Genomic DNA, 17,332 nt, shown 5'->3' with positions numbered 1-17,332 from the left:
CAATAAAAGTGCAGCAGACACATCTTCCAGGAGACAGTAGCAGTGGTGCATCTCGCTCTAGGTAGCACAGGGTTGATGGGGGCCTCGGGGCGAGAGGGTTTTCATTTTGGGTGGTGAGTGTGCACTTCCACCAAAGCAACACTTGTGAATTGTTTGAGGTCAATTTTATATTGTTAGCAGAATGCTATACAAATACTTGTTTTATTTGATTATGAAACAGTCAGTTTCCATGATTAAACAAGACAAGCCCTTTTCCAGAGAGATGAGGTCGAGCAGGGGTCACTGTGTCTGGCTGTTTTGGGATATGGGTTTAGGTGTGTTACTCTAAACACAAGGATGGTTTGAGTGTTGGCAGACCCTGGAGAAAGGTGCAACATCCACAGAAGAATACACAAATTTTTCTGGTCAGTGAAATCATATGACCTTAACTGCCATCTTATCTGCAGAGGCACTAAAGCTCATTGTGTCTATTTGTGTGGCACTGCCTCTGTGGAGATTTTATCACATATTCTGGGAAGCATAACAAGTGAAACTGATGCTAACAATTATGGGGTGAAGCAGTCTAGCTAATGCATATTTTAATACACAAAAAATTGCAGAGGAGCTGTTGACAATAGTTAACATAGCAAATGAGGTCAGATTACGCATATGATGGCTATCATGATCCAAAACCCAAAGCAGTGTTTAAATGTTGAACTGAATAAGAAGACAATTAGAGAAGTAGCTTAACTATAGTTGCATGAGTGATGCATCACCATTTTTCTGTGGAAATCAAAGTGTTGATGTAAAAGGAGGCTTGATACAGGGAAATTCCTGTCCAGTTGCACAATTAATCAGCATAAACCAGCACGACAGGGTAACAGTGGGAACATTTGCCCATGTTAGGTTGCATGTTTTTTTATTTAGTTTCTCACAGTCGCTGCCCCCTGCGCAATGACGTTTTGTGTTACGTGTGTGTGCGTGCCTATAAGTATTTTTATCTTTGTCAGTTCAGTGAGTTGTTTACTTCCTTGAACAACTGGAACTTTTTTGACCTCTGTGCTCTGTGGGCTATCATCACATTTTATTTTATTCTGTTTTATGTCATTGTAAATTGAATTTCTATGAAAACTGAAGGACTTAGTATTATTGTGCCAGGAAAATGATTTATGCCAGTATTTGGTTGCCAGTTTGCATTAGATTTTTTTCTTATTGTTTTAATCTTTTTTTTATTTTGCTCAGACTGCAAATGTATCCACAAACTTTGATGTTAGTGCTTTTATTTACATGTGTTTTTATTTTTAATCCCCTTTTTGCCATTTACTGAACTTGTTTTGTTAGTTCGTGTAGTTTGGAAAATGCACAGAAATTATGGTGTTTTTATACTGCATTTACTGCTCAAAGATTAGTTGTGATTCTTAATCAGATTTTGGAGAAAAAAGTGATTTTTTTTTTTAATTTTATTTTTACCACTGTCATATCATTTTGATTTTCGACAAACTTTCCAGTAGACAAAATAGGTTGATAGTTAAACCAAACTGTATTCCCCTCTGTGGTGCCACTAGGCTCACCTTGCGAGGCAGCTGGATTCGTGAGATCACGAGAAAATCCATCTTGTCAAGCTCACAGTTATGCTTTTGTGTCTGAACCACCAGTGGTTCGCCCCAGTCAGTGTCCTAGAACTGCTGGCAGCTACGGGTGTGGTTTAGGTGGGACAACAGCAAGAATCAATAGCCCGTGATAGACGATGATAGACAGATGGTTCATCCAATCACCTGCCAAGTATTTTTTCGAAAGTGCCTGCCCTTTTCCAAACAGTTTCCAAGGACAACTTCTCAGATGGTTCTGTGTAACAAACCATCTGGCGTGTCAGGTTACCACCAGGCTGGATTTACAAATAATTCTTGCGTGGTCTTTACAGAAACCAGTATGCACACTGAAATGAATGTGCATATTGGTACTCAGATGAGTGTCCATATTTTTGCTTTTATTGGCTCATAATTTTTTCTTTCTTTCTACTATGTATGTATGCTGTGTCATGAAGGAAATAAGCAGCAACATCTTGCAGCAGGAGGTTAATAGGAAACCACAGAATACTAAACACACCACAGTGCAGCATTGTAGCTAGTAGTCTATAGTGTGGTAAAGGCCCTTTTTAGCTTTTTTTTTTCTATGAAATGCTTCTGCTTTCCTGCTCCTATAGGTTAATGCTGCCTATCATCCATGCTGTACCACTAGACTAGTGCTGTGAGAACACTCAACAAAAGATTCATATTGAATTAAAATGATTTCCTTAGCAATCCATGATCACCAAGATCTCAGATAGCAACATGTTTTTTGTCAGCTTTCTCTCTATCCCTGGCTCTTTAAGTCACACACATTTATGATGAGCAGTTGTGCATGTGACTGTCAATCTTAGTGAGCAGTAGAAAGCTTGATGCCTAGAGAGGAGAGCAAGTCCTTACTGCATCAGTAAAGTTTAGCCATGAGGAATGAGTAGCTTGTTGAGTTTTTATGGAGGTGCTACTCTTTGGGGGCAGAAGCAACATAACTAATTCAACATCTTCAGACTTTGACTAACATCATCCTATTTATTTATTTATTTCCAATCAGCTGGCACCTCCACCTGAGCCTGAAGTCCCTGCCGAGGTGTGTTTAAGACCCATATTAGCGCGCTGCCCACTAATATGGGTTACTGCTGATCAGAGATCATCTATGATATCAAAATACTAACTCCATCTCATTGTACTTGTGCTCAGTCTTACACATCTCTTTATTTATTTTAGATAAGAGTCACAACCCATTCCCATGTATTTCCTCTTTTGAGGGCCCACTCGTTCACATCGCTCCCGCTGTGGAACTTGAATTACACTACATGTCTGCTTTTATCTGTCTGTTGCCTCCTACTTGTCCACTCATTTATTCTTCTCTCCCTCCCTCGGTTCATTTTTCCCTCCACTTCTTGATTTTTTTTAGTCCAATTTCCTGACCTTCTTTCAGTGGGGGTGGGGGGGGTTGAAGTCATTGGTGTTTTTCCATGCCAGATTGGTGCTTACAGTGTGTGTCAGTAGCTCACAGCTTCGTTATGTAACCTAGACAGAGCTATTTAATTTTTTTTCCCCTCATTCTCATGGCTTGTGTTTCTCCCCCCCCCCCCCGGCAACTCGTCACACTCTTACGTAAATAAATTGGGCTCTTTTGCCACTGTGTCTGCAAAGTAATGAGGGAGTCACCACATGCCAAAGTGTGCATCTTTGAAGACTCAGATGCCCACTTTTGACAAACCATTGTGGGAAATTTGAGAGTTTTTCTAAATTAAAGAACAAATGGTGCTGTTGGCATTATATTTTTATATATGTTTTAAATAAGCGATTAAATGATTTCTTCCTTATAAATAAACCCTTTGTTGTAATAGGATGTTTTATAAGTCCTCTCCTGCACGAAACCTTGCATGACTTTAATTCAACCTCACATTTTCCTTGACACAACCACTTCCCTCTTAACTGCATGATCTAATTTGCACCCAGTTTCCTGCATGCTAGTAAAGTGACTAATTTGCACTGTATTAACACCCTATTTTGTTTTCTAATTTCTCCCAAATTTCCCTTCCAATCGTTTTATTTCTTTCTTTTTTTAAATTTATTTTATTACTTTCTGCTAACTCACCTCACCTTTAAGGAGCTTGATCCCAACCAGCCACAGAAGCAACTGGAGGATCAAAGGAGGGTAGGTACTGAGTTTGGTCTGCCGTGGTCTGCTTCGGGTCTCCATCTTACTGATGGTCGACAACTGACTGTCGTGGTGCCCTCAGTCACACTGCTTCCACAGCATGGCGCTCACTCACTTCCCTGTCAGTTATATGATATGTAACGTGAGGTAAACCCACAGATGGACATGAACTTTTGATGTTCATCTTCTCTTTGATGGCTTTTGATGTATTTAACGTTTAGGGACTGTGCAGCACTGATTTACACCAAACCAATATGGGGCAACACTGAATGTCATCATATGATGAGATTTGAACATCACTGACTGAAGTCAGAGGACAAAGGTCAAATAACAAGATGGTGTGTGTTGTTTTTGTGAAGTCTTTCAAATCTTTGGTTAGGCTTCAAAGCTGGACACTGAATTTATTTTATTTTGTATTTATATTTATTCAAAAACTCTACTACAACTGTAGTAATTTTTAAGTTTTGATTCAGTCAGCTTGATGACCAAAATATGGATGGAACAAAATGGTGAGGCTCTCGAGTGGGATGGGAATAAATTATAATTCAAGATTTTCCAAAGAGGCTTAATTTTTTGTTTCTATGTAACCCTTTAGCCTTTTGATTTATATTAGGGGACTTAAAAATATTCATATAATTCTTGATTCTTTCGATATATTTATAATCTGACTTTGGGTTCCAGCTCCGTTTCTGTGACATGGTCACTGTAATTGGACTTCATCTCCTAACATCCATTTTCACTGACAGGGAGAAGCTCTGCGACAGATCTTGGTCAACCGATACTATGGGAATGTCAAACCGGGACAGAGGAGAGATAGCCTCACGACCTTCAGCAACGGTCCACTCACACCTGGAGCACAAGGAAAATCACCCACAGGTGTGTGTAACAATACAGTATCTGTGTATCTATATTGTTATGCTCATGAAGATAAGACGAGACAGATTTTAAATTATTAACTTGGTGACACTGGATCAATGCTGCCACAAGCTAAACACAGCACAAAAAATCAAACATTAAAATAGTTTTAACACACAAAACAGAATCCAGGAAGTCTCGCTGAATATTAGTCTAATTAGTCTAACTAGATCTATCTAGACCCTGATGAAGACTTGGAGTCAATACACGTTGGTCTGTTTGATTGCCTGTGCTCAAAGAATAAATGTATTATTTCACTTGAAGACGGAGTGCCTTAGTTTTTTTTCTCCATGGCTGTCTGTGCTACTTAAGGAATAATATTCAGCAAGACTTGCTGGATTCTGTTTTTTTGTGTGTTTTCACCTGCCCTACTAAAGAGCCCCTGTCACATGAGCCTCCTCCTGTTTTGATATATTAAAATAGTTTAGTTTATAACTCCCAGCTGTCAGCAACAGATTAGTTTGGTTATGAGTAAAGAAAAACTCTCAGCTTTAGTCATGCTATTTAATATTAATAGGAACTAAAAAAGAGGAAAATAAGCCAGCATAAATGATTGCATCATGTTGTTGAACAAGGCAGATATGAATGGAAAGAAGGTACCAGAGACATTTAGTGAAGTTAGTCATGTTAAAGTGTGGTGTCACCAAAAGTTCAGAAATCTTTACCATGGTTAAGTGGGATGATGGTCTAGTCAGATTGAAATTTGTATCTACTAGTGTAGAGGTGGAATTTTTAATACTTACTAATATGAGACATTATTTGCCCTTTTTACTTTCTACTATACATAAAATCTTTAAAATTATATGTTGATGTACAAAAATGAAATCCAGCCAGCCTTTCAAGTGTAGGAGTTATTTCAAATATGTATTTTACAGTGAAAGAAATCTCATCTGCTCCAGTTATTTAAGCTGGTACTGGGTAAACGTTCGGTATATTTTAGTAGATTTTAATGGTCACTATGGGCTCGATTAAAAGTAATCATTGTATATTTCACAAGGAAAGTGTTAACAGGTTATTTGGAACTTCCTCTCATCCAGGAAATGTTTGTCAATTAGTTACACAGATTGCAAAGAATAGTCAGTGACAGAAGTCATAATTTCCACTGGGTAGCGGTTAACACAAGATAGCTTTCATCCGGGCCGACATCGCCCACTTGGACCACATTGTGTTCTATATTATGATACGTTTTGTGCATATGTGTATTGTGTTCACAGTAACACATTTGCGGAAGGCTGTACATATGTGCAGAAAGCTGTTGTTATAATAAATTAAAGCATCTTCATCCATCTGTCTCTCAATCTTTGCTCAAGCGAGACTGACATTGACAAGTTTAACCGAATGTTCGTAACTGACATTAATTCATTCCAGCTCTGTATCTTGCTCTATCGCTCATCAGAGATATGACTCATCGTTCATCTCTAGTGCTGCAGAGCAGAGGAAAAAATAAGATCTTATTCACAGCCATGGCCTTGTACTCCTTTAAGGCCATGGACCTCGGCTGTGCTACTGAGCATACTGGCTCTCTCCTCAGCATAACGCAGGACGTGCTGTTGCCAAGCGACCAGAGAGCCAAGCTCCATCTAGAATGGGATGTGTTGTTGATTCAGTCACTCGCCCAGCCAGAGATGGCTCTGATGGGTGCTGTTATCTCACCACTGCTTCCCTGGGTGGCTGTGGTAGCCAGCAGCAGGAATAGGAGTTAAAGTACCTCCATGGATTACAGACACGTCTGATGTGATATTGTTATTTGTGCACCACGGCTGAAATGATTGAAATGATACCTGTGGCTCCTTCCATGTATCACAAACTCTTCTTATCAAAAAGCATCCTTGGTTTAAAGATGCTTTGGGCTCTTAATTAAAGCCACTACATGTACAATGTTTATATGATCATAGCATCTTTCAGATTAATCAGATGGCATAAGATCTGGTGCGATTAGTGTAGTCTATGAATTCCTGGTAGCTCTTTCATCTCAGTGTCTCCAGACAGGATCTGTGGTGGAGAGGCAGCAGCTTGCATTGTTGTCTACTACAGTGGGGGTTTTTTTTGTTTGTTTTTGTTTGAAAACATTAAACTTTGTTGCCCCTAGTGGTTGAAACAAACAAATTCTACACATAGCGCCTTTAAAAATGTATTTATATGCCTTAAACTGCTCATTTATTACTTTACTGTATACCGTAAAAATTTGTGTTTGCATCTAGTCCTTAATAATCTGCTATCTGTAATAAGCCAGCTAGTGACCAGCTAGCATTAACATTTTATATAGAACTGAAAAAAATATTTTATTAATCGGCAACTATTTTGATAACTAATTATTTATTTTAGTCCCCAGATATTTTTCAAGAAAAATTGCCATACATTCTGTCATTCCAGTTTCTCAAATGCAGTTTTTTATATATATATAAAAATATCTTTGCGTTTTGGATTGTTGCTGTGACAAAAGAGGCAATTTGGATATATCACATTGGACATTTGGAATTATAATGGACATTTTCACTATTTTTTGACATTTTATAGACGAATAATCAATTAACTGAGAAAATAATCAGCCTATTAATCGATTAAAAAAAAATAAACATTAGTTGCAACCCTAGTTTCACATCCTATTTGTTTACTGTTAGCTTACTGTATTATGTGCTTAACCAGCTATATTTCTAAGTTTAAATGTAGTGACTTATGATCTGGATAACAGCATCCATCAAACTGCATAAGGCGTGCAATATGATGAAAACAGTCAAGCACTTAAATTATGAAATGAATCATCAAATATATCAGAATTTCAAAAAAAAATGTTGTCCTGACAGAAATCTGAATATAAATAAATTAGTGTATGTGATAATTATATCTCTTTTGTGACTACAGTTGTCAGCTCCGGGGTTGGAGGTCGAGGGGAGCTGAGTTTGGCAGAGGTCCAGTGCCACCTGGACAAAGAAGGGGCTTCTGATCTAGTCATTGACCTCATCATGAATGCTACCAGCGACCGGATCTTCCAGGAGAGCATACTGCTAGCCATTGCTTTACTGGAGGGTGGGAACACGGTCATCCAGGTGAGCACGGGGGTTACTGGGTTCAACAGTGCAGAGGAGGGTGGATGGGAAGTGTTAATGAGGTCCGACACTCACACGTCTAGCCTGCAATTACAGTAAATGGCACTACTAAAAGCATGCCTCTTCAGAGAGGCATGAGCAGAATCTCAACAAGTAGATGTTATCTCAGGGGTTCAAAGCTGTGGTGTCAAAAATGTAAGCTATTGCCCAGGAGCTCCATTGCGGTCTCCGAAATGGAAAAAGGAAAGTTTTTCAGTTGTCAGTGTAACAAACTGGACACATTTTCAAAGCTGGACTTCAGTCGGATACAGAAAGCATCTTAACATGTTTGAACTTATTGACATTTTGTGTTGTGAAAAAAGGGAAAGTGAGTTTTGGCCATGGATAGAGAGGAGAAAGGGAAGTCAGAAAGGAGGAGGAACAGTAGTCTGCTGGGAGAGGTCCAAGCTGTGCAGCCAAACACATCATCGCCTCCCCACAGCCAGCCAGGGGTTGCTACAGCAACGCAACTCTTTGCGAACCTCGTAGCAAGCAAGTTGAGAGGGGAGAGTTGCTGTGTTTGCAACTGCTTTATTTCAGCTTTGCAGGGTGGAGTGTGCCTGTCTGTCTGTGTGTGTGTGTGTGTGTGTGTGTGTGTGTGTGTGCGCGCCTGTGTGTCTGCATGCATGTACTAGAATATGTTTATGCATGTCTTTGTGACCAAGTGTGTGACTGCGTACTGCTTGTAAGCTGTCTATCTGTGTATTCTGGTTTTGTGGTTTGTGCATGTGTGCTTTTGTGTGTTGTCTTGCATAAACAGGCCCGTTGCATAATAGGCTCCTATTTGCATTGTGCCGTTACCTGACAAGGCCTGACTTCCCAGAGTGTACACAAAGGCACTCACATGACTCCTGTTACATAAGCTGCTGCCTGCCTCCCTGCCTGGGTGAATGACGCCCAGAGCCCCGGGCCTCTTAACATTCCAACTGGACTCTTAACTGGGTCATGCTTTGCTGGTGAAAAGAGGGCAATAAAAGGCACAGCCTTTCAGAGGCCTAAGGAGAGATCCAGTAGATTTTGGTAGCTCACTGGTGCTCTGAGGAAAAGGCGCTCCCTACAGCCTTCCTTAGGACAGATGACCTCATCTGACTTGTTGACTTTGCTGTCATTTCATGAGCTGATTGACCCTTATGAGGTCAGGCAACAATGAAGAATATCAGGTTCCACTGCTAAATGTAGCCTGTGGCATGCATTTTGTACTGGGTGTGGGTTTTTTTGTTTGTTTTGTGCACCCCAGGTCATTGTAAATGTTTGCAAAGTTTGAGTTACAGTTTTGAATGTTAATGTTTTACACATTTCAATATCAGAGAGTGCTTAGGTTGCAAATTACAGCCATTAGTCACAGTTATTGTACTATATAAGGGGAAAGCACTAAAGCTTTTTGTGTAAATAGCTTTGAATTTAGTGAGATAATTTACAGTATCTCAGTCTGTATTTCTACCTCTGGTTCTGACTGTAACACTGCTGTTTTCGTACTTTACATTTGCTGGTAAAAAAGAACCTCAAAGACAGCTGCCTTTTAGTGAACTTGATAAGCAGAGTAGTTTATTGGCTTAAACAAGGAGCATGATGAATTATAAAGGAGCCTCTTGTTTCAGAATTTAAGTTAGGTGTTTTTGTCCTCCTTTGGCATGGCACAGGGACAAGTAAGCTTTTCATGTATGGTCCAGAGTGAATTTACAACACATCAGCAGATGCATCACATTTCCCTGTCTTACATAACGATGGGTTGCCGGCCCCCTTTTTAGGACAGAAGGCTTCTTGTTGTCTAAATGAAAAGCAGGACAAAAACATGCCCACAGATTTCTCCAAGCAGTCTGTTTGTTTGTTTTTGGGGTAATCCAGGGTCGTAGCCTAGCCAACAAAATTTCTGGGAAAAAGCAAGTATAAGAGAAGGAGATGGAGAGCTGTTAGTTGGCTTCAGAATGAATTCATCCAAGGCCCAGAGCTCTATGCTAGCTGGGCTCGATATGGCAGCCCTGAGGGATAGGGTAAGTGTGTTAGTGAATACAAAGAGAAATGGGTCAGGACACAGGCCTACAGGCCTTATCCTGGCTCTCCTCCTGCATGATGTTTAGGTGTAACACCCTCAACAGGCCATCAGTGCTCCCCTCCCCAGAGATGTTTATCTGCTTGTTATAGAGAGGTTTCCACGACGCTACATGCAACATGTGAACATCAGGTGAAGAATAGTAGGGGCTCTGCCCTTTGTTATTTTTCCTTTTATTAAATCCTAATAATTGCATTCTTTGGGTTGTCAGGTATTATCCTTTGCAGCCATTAACATTTCATTTGGTTGTAGTAACTGCACCAACTCACACATTTACTTGTTGCCAGAAAACAACAACACACTGCACTTTTTTGTCCATATACGTTTAAAAATACCTTTCATGAATTATCCAAAACAAATGCGGTCACAATAATGACTAAGCTAAGTGTAGTTCAAGCCAAAAATGGCATTTCATCCCCAGTGAAAACTAATCCCTCATACCTTCAGTGTGTTTCTTACTTATGTTTAGCAGTCATGTACAGTAGTGGTAGTCCTTGCTCAGTTAGTCTATTTGATGATTATATGTCTTCAAATGTAATAACCAAGTGACAACAGAAAGAAATCTGTAGTTTGGTGTTTCAACAGAGAGTAATGTACTGACTTTGCAAATTTTAGTCCAGCAAGGAATGACTTTGGCTTTTGGCCTTGTACACATATACACTTTTCACGTTTCATTCATTCCTATGCAATGGCACCAACATCTGTCAAACATTTATTTATTGAACTACATAACTTCACATCAATAATCTAAGTCTGCATAAATTGTCATAGGCAAGATAACAAATTGTCTGACACATATTCTCACACCCTCTGAGTTGTTATTCAGTATAGCTGAGAGATAAGACACTACACGTGTAGTAGAAGAAGACACGCAGCACACATATTGTAGCATAAAACTTCACTCTTGCATACTAATCTGTACACCCCATCAGCACATGCACATACACACACACACACACACACACACACACACACACACACACACACACACACACACACACACATGCACTCCAGGATATACTTAGAGGCTAGAAAGCTTATTCCAAAAACAGCCCTTAGAGAGAGTGTGTTTGTTTGTGTGTTATGTAAGAGAAGAAGTGTAGAAGCACTGCTCCTCCCAGACCACCATCCATCTTCTCATCACTGTCTTCATGACCTCAGATCCTGTCACAGGAGCAAACAGGTGCCACCACTCTTACTCAATAGGCTTGTTGTGGCACGCAGCTCCCCTCAGCCCCTTCCAAGCATGGTTCGCCCCCCCACCTCTGCTTGGTTCAAGTTCGCTTTACAGCCACCTCTTGGAAAGCTTTAAAAAGCTTCTGCAAAGTGAGTTTCCAGGCATCGGTGTAATCAACATACCACCTCTCTTCTAACTGCGGAGTGGGCAGGAGATTCTCCTTTTAAACCCCTGTTTATAGTTTATAAGTTTAATGATTTCAAACCTGCCTAGTGCAGCTTTTTTGTTGGACCAGTGCATCTACAATTTAGTTGTTGTTGAACTCACTGGATACACTGTCCATGACATTGCTTGGCTTGTTGACTGTGCAGTTTCTTGAGCAGTTTCAAGCGTATTTCACTTTAATTTCAAGCTCCTATCTGGCATTCTCATCGTAGCTTCAAAGAGTAGATCTCTGTGGTTATCAACTGGGCGGTGGCAGAGTACACCATAGACGCCCTCCAATAAGCACAGAGATGGCTTTGTCACTCACCAAGGTGTCAGGCTGGAAAGGCGGGAGCACGGATAAAAAGAAAGAGAGAGCTGGTGGTATAAACAGGCCTTACATAACTGGCCCGTGTTGATGCCAAGAGCCGGGGTGGCAGCTGACGGGGAATGGAGAGAAAAGTAGAAGTGCAGGATAATCAGAAAGGAGGCCCCACTGTGCCACCATGTTGAATCTTTAAAATAGGAGAGAGAATTATGAGTTGACCTAAACCTGCTGTGCTGAACATGACTGGCAGCCCCAGGATCAGCAGAGTATGTAAAGGGCTAAGCCGCCTTAGGGGCACTAGCTGAGGCTGATTGGCTGATGACCATTGTCTTTAAAGAATGACTCAGCAGTCAATGGGGAGAAGTGGGGCCTAAATTTGGTACACAATGCTCAAAGTGGTTGTTATCCAAGTTGTTATCTGAACCTGTTCCCTTATGTAAGGCAGTGCTTAAAACTGTCTATCATGTTACGTGATCTCTTGTCAGCTCTGCTAGGAAATGGAATCATATTTCAAACAAACACAAACCCAACAATGCGACAGTTCACTGCTCAAGTACAGCATGGAACATGTGACTTGCTTAGTTTGTACTTTTTACTGTTACTGTTGACCAAATATTTATTAATTGTCTAGATCCAGACTCGGGAACATGTTGAAGGAAAACTATTGTCGCTCATCAATACCTCATGTTCACTTTGGTTTGAAGCTTTCTTAAGTGTTTTTTTCATGTCAACCTATGGGCTGTATATTGTTTTAAATGCTGATATGATACTGATACCAAAACAATGCGTTTTTGATACCTTACTTTCAGGAATATTGGTGTGCTACTGAATCTGTTTTTCAAAAAACAAAATAAGCTAAACTTCTCTAATGTTGACTAAACATGTGCAGCAACACAAGAAACCCCCCCCCCCCCTGACCAAATGAAAGACAGCCTGACATTGGCAAAATATCATCAAGAAACCAGAAACTGTGTGATGTGATCAAAGAAGGATGAGCACCAGTCTGAGGAAGCATCCGATGCCAACTTTCAGTATTTGTCAGCATTTGATACTCTGGACACATTTCAGTTACCAAAAAAGCACTGAGGTTTGGTACGTAGACCTGTTCAAACAGACACTGTGCAGACAGAGATCAGGGCAACAGTTGTTGCATGTTGTTCCTTTTGCCCGCGGCATATATGACAGACAAATGTTGACAAAATGATTCCCTTTGCATTGGTGAAGAAATTGAGTTATTATGGAAAGAGTCATGAGGTCTATTTAATATGGTAATCATGTAAAGCTGCTATCCTGGAGCTGTTGACTCTGTCTGGAAAAGTCAGCCTGCTTGCATAAGTCTTCTGCTGACTCTTAATCAGATCACTATCAATGAACGACCCTATCTTGTCAACAACATGATGTTAACAGCTTGAGAAACAAGCAAGACAAACTGTTGCATAAAAGAGAGGAGCAAAACAACTCCGATTTACTTAATGCATTAAGTGTTCTACATCTCTCAGGACTTAAGTCAGGTGACCCGCAGAGATTCTCTTTAAATAGCTTTCACTGTTTCATATTTTCATAGATTTTCTATGCAGATAACGTCACTTTAGTGCTGTGCACTGCACTTGCATGTTGTTTCACTGTTTGCATGTCTTTCCCCTCTCTCATAAACTTAACTGTGTTGAGCTAAACCTGGAAAGAGTCTTACGTAACAAGCTTTCAAAACTGCCCTAGAATCTATGTATGTGATAACTCCTGCTTGCATCGAACCCACCACACCTCTCCTCCCACTTTTGGACCCTCCCTCCTCCCTCTCACACCACACGCTCACTTCGTGCCGTTCTGGCACTGAAAAGTAGGGCAGGGTTTTCCTCTCTCCCTCTTCCTCTCCCTCTCTCCATTGCTCACCCTCTGTGGGCTGATGTAACAGTGTTAGAGCTGAGGCGCAGTGTGCCCTCACTGTAACCACTCAGCTGATTACAGGTCTTATGTAAGGAGGGATTGTCGAGAGGAAAATGGGACAGAACATATGAGCCTGTTGCAGAAAAACAACAGCTCCGTGCCTACAAGGCTTTCAAACAAGGTGGCCCTTTGTACAGTCGGCTATAGGCAGAACATTTCCTTCCTCACTATGACTTCACAATCCTCTTACTCATGAGGGAGCAAACTTCTCTGTTGCATAGTTGCAAAGTTCATAAAAGTAGAAATCTGTGGTCTTCTGCAATCACACAGGTGTAGTTTCGATTGCAGGGCAAGTGAGTCTGATTCCATGAATATTGTAATGTTTACACAGCAGTGTGTTTTTTACCTGCATGTGGAAATTTCTGTACACATTTGTTTGTGTGTAAGCATGTGCACACCTGTACAGTATATGCATATATGTTCTCAGCAGGTATGTCTGACTGCATGTAAATCCCAAATCTCGTCTTTGTTTTGCTGTTGCATGTCTGTGTGTGTTAACGTCCCACATAGTCCTCAGTGTTGTATGTTTACTATTGTGCATATTTTGTTTACAACTCATATTTAAGTCAATACAATTGACTCTTTATCAATAGTTTTATTTTTTATTGTTTTATTGTTGGCTCTTCCATTCATATATAGGTATATATTTTGTGAACAGTAGCCTAGCTTTTATAATTTCTTGCACCGTGCACTGCCTGGGAGTTTGACACAACAACATTTCACTATACAGTCTTGTATGCATATGTGACAAATAAAATCTCTTGAATCTTGAATCTTGAATCTTGGATCAGGGTGCCAGAACCGTGTTGTGCCCAGGGGGCAGAGAGCAGATGGTGTAAAATCAGGTGAGCACAGTGAGGCCTGACAGCTTGTTTTCCTGGCGCTGTGAGAGGAGGGTTATGTAACAGCTTCTAACAGAACCTCTTGCTCTCAAGGCAGTGTAGAAACTACAAGAAAGACCACAAAACAGTGATAAGAAGTGGCAATAAGAAGTTACTAAATAACAGATGACATCTTATACCTTGAAGACCTTGTTCTCTGATCAAAGTGAAATTTCAAAAGAAACATTGCTGATAACATATAAAAAAGAAAGCAGAGAGTAGTGTATAAACTCTCTCTTCTCCAACCTTTCTTTTAAACACAGAGAAGGGTAAAACACACTGAAATATTGCTGAAAGTAAAGTACATGTTACACGTATTGTCCTCTTCCTTTTTATTTCTCTCCAGCGGTCATTCTTCCAACGTTTAACAGGGGACAACAAATCTGAAAAATTCTTCAAGGTGTTTTATGAGCGCATGAAGCTGGCCCAGCAGGAGATCAAAGCCACTGTGACGGTCAATACTAGTGACCTGGGCAGCAAGAAGAAGGATGAGGAGCCACCAGACAAAGACACACCAGCACGCAAGAAAGGTTAGGGGTCACCAAACCTAACAGAGTAAATGTCGGATCATACTCTCAAGGGAATCACGACACCATTATACTGGGAATAAACCTTTGTTGTCCTTTCATCTGTGTACATGACATTCAGACTCTAAATGTCCTATATATTGAAACTGAAACTGCCACATCATTTATTTAGTTTATTCTTCTTCTGAAGGCATTGATTTCGGTCTTTTAATTCAGTTTTAGGTCATAAAATCTTATGTTTTCACTGGTCGAGAGATCCAAGAAAATACTTTTTTTCACTTTATTTAGGAAAAATAAAGTGAAAAAAAGTATTTTCTTGGATCAGATGATAATTTCTTAAACTAAAGGAAATCTCTCTTCCAGTGAAAACATGTTTCCTTGAAAAAAGCCTTTGTAAATGTTAATGATTTTAAGATTAAATACATGACTTCTTATTCTTTGTAACATTGTATGTTATCTCCAGTAGTTGGTGTTTGACTAACTCGCTTATTCCTGTGGCTAGTCAAAGACGTGCCAGTGGTGGCAGTGGTGACCGAGGAGGTGAAGGAGCAGCTAGTAGAGGCTTCCGCTGTCACCAAGAAGGCCTTCACGACCTACCGCCGCGAGGCTGAAGCAGAAGAGCACCAAGCGGCTGCTGATGGCTCCCCTGTTCCGACGGCTGATAAAGGGCAGGAAGAAGGCGAGATGAGCGTCATTATCACCATCATGCAGCCCATCTTACGCCTCATGCAGCTGCTCTGTGAGAACCACAACAGAGATTTGCAGGTCAGTCATTACTCAAGGGGAATTGTTTGTTGTTACACTAGACAACCCCCCACCCCCACTCCGTTTGCCTGCCTGCCCTGGCCCTTCACATGCTAACATTTCCTGACCTGTGTTCTGAATTTCTATCACCACATTCAGTTACACAGAAACGAAACCATGTTGAAAATAGGCACCGTTTGCAGAACTACTTGTTGCAGCTGTTTCCATATCTGGTATGTCTTGGTCTGGTTTCACTATGAGGAGTGTGTTGGTGTTTAGTAATGGCTAGCACAGCAGCCCAGACAGTAAACTTCCTGTCTTGCACTGATTCTGTTTATACATAAACCCAGGCCAGGCCTTCATTAAAGTATAGTTGGCTCGGTGCTGAATCGCTGCGTCTCGCCCGGTCTGACCCAGTGTGGGTGCAAGATATTGATTTACTGCTAGCCATGCAGCACAGATGATCAACGCATTGAGATGTTTCTGTTCCTTCACAACACATTGCACATCACTGCAGTAATTGTCTGGCTGTTGAATAGAATTACATACTGAAAAGTAGATGAGCCGTCACGATTCCTAACTTGATATATTTAATTGTTATTTCAAAGAGAGAGAGAAGACGTTTCAGATTCCCCGAGTAGAAGCTTAAGGGACAGTTTCTGGTACCAAAGGTCTCTTCAGACTCTGAAACCATGACTAACCTGCTCAACTATAAGCTGCATTAATCTTTTTTTTTTGTCTCCCCCTGAAAATGTGCTGTGTTTTCACTCTGTGGGACGTCTACCATTTTGAAGTTATGCCTCTATTATTTGTAGCTTTAAGAGACATGCGGTGTTGTTAAAAAAAAATAAAAAAAAGATATACCACACTGCCTATATGGGGGATAACATGAGCCCTGAGAAAGAGGCATATGCCAATATGAATCTTTATTTTATCTCCATCCATCTCCAGAACTTTCTGCGCAACCAGAATAACAAGAACAACTATAATCTGGTGTGTGAGACACTTCAGTTCCTGGACTGTATCTGTGGCAGCACCACAGGAGGTCTGGGGCTGCTGGGGCTCTACATCAATGAGAAGAACGTAGGACTCATCAACCAGACTGTGGAGAGCCTGACTGAATACTGCCAAGGTCCCTGTCATGAGAACCAGGTGATACATGTACACACAGAGAAGCAGACATTTAACTATAGTAGTTGGTGTTTAGTGTCTAGTTTGTCTTGTCATTTATCTAACTGTATAAAGCCTTTTTTTCATGTGGATGTTCAAATGTTGTTCTGTTCCACACACTCAAATTATCCCCAGTTTATGTCAGAGTGACCTTTTCATTTCAGTAAACATACTGGTGGTTTTGTTTGGGCCGTATTGTAATTAGTCCTTTTCATGCCCAGCACTCAGCTGCCACACTGAAGCTATGCAGTCGCTTGTCTTTTTCCAACAGTGTAACACCAGCCTACTCTGGGCAGTGTGCCTGTGTTTGTTCTTTGGCATGGATTAGCATTGCTTGGTCTTCTCACATGATGGTGGCATCCTCTGTTCCTGCTGCTGTGGGGTCATTTTATGGCAAGTGTGAAACTGGCATGGCTAAACAAGCAACTGGCTCAATACAGACACTGTTTGAACTGATTTCAATTCCCTCGAACAGTGTTAGAAGGGGGAATGCCAGACTAAACAAAGCTCTTTGTTCATATGTACTGAGAGGAAAAAAAGAAGGAAACTGGTTGAATTATTTTTGTCTGTGTTTTATGTATTTAGTTTGTGTGTTATT

General features: G+C 40.7%; 1 protein-coding gene across 9 annotated transcripts in view; it reads left to right on the top strand.

The window, feature by feature from the left end:
* Window positions 1-17,332, top strand: part of itpr1b (inositol 1,4,5-trisphosphate receptor, type 1b) — an 87,615-nt gene that overhangs the window by 43,978 nt on the left and 26,305 nt on the right. For 4 of the 9 annotated variants that reach the window (XM_067588264.1, XM_067588262.1, XM_067588263.1 and 1 more), the window contains 7 exons: window positions 2,593-2,628; window positions 3,658-3,705; window positions 4,455-4,584; window positions 7,486-7,670; window positions 14,640-14,823; window positions 15,323-15,585; window positions 16,516-16,716. In XM_067588264.1, coding sequence (XP_067444365.1) covers window positions 2,593-2,628; window positions 3,658-3,705; window positions 4,455-4,584; window positions 7,486-7,670; window positions 14,640-14,823; window positions 15,323-15,585; window positions 16,516-16,716 — 1,047 coding nt within the window. The remainder of the gene's footprint in view (window positions 1-2,592; window positions 2,629-3,657; window positions 3,706-4,454; window positions 4,585-7,485; window positions 7,671-14,639; window positions 14,824-15,322; window positions 15,586-16,515; window positions 16,717-17,332) is intronic. The other 5 variants (XM_067588269.1, XM_067588267.1, XM_067588268.1 and 2 more) reach the window with 2 other exon arrangements.

Source organism: Thunnus thynnus, chromosome 4, assembly GCF_963924715.1.
Source record: "Thunnus thynnus chromosome 4, fThuThy2.1, whole genome shotgun sequence".
Lineage (NCBI taxonomy): Eukaryota > Metazoa > Chordata > Actinopteri > Scombriformes > Scombridae > Thunnus > Thunnus thynnus.
The sequence above is the reverse complement of the archived record's forward strand: the minus strand, read 5'-3'. Positions and strand labels throughout refer to the sequence as shown.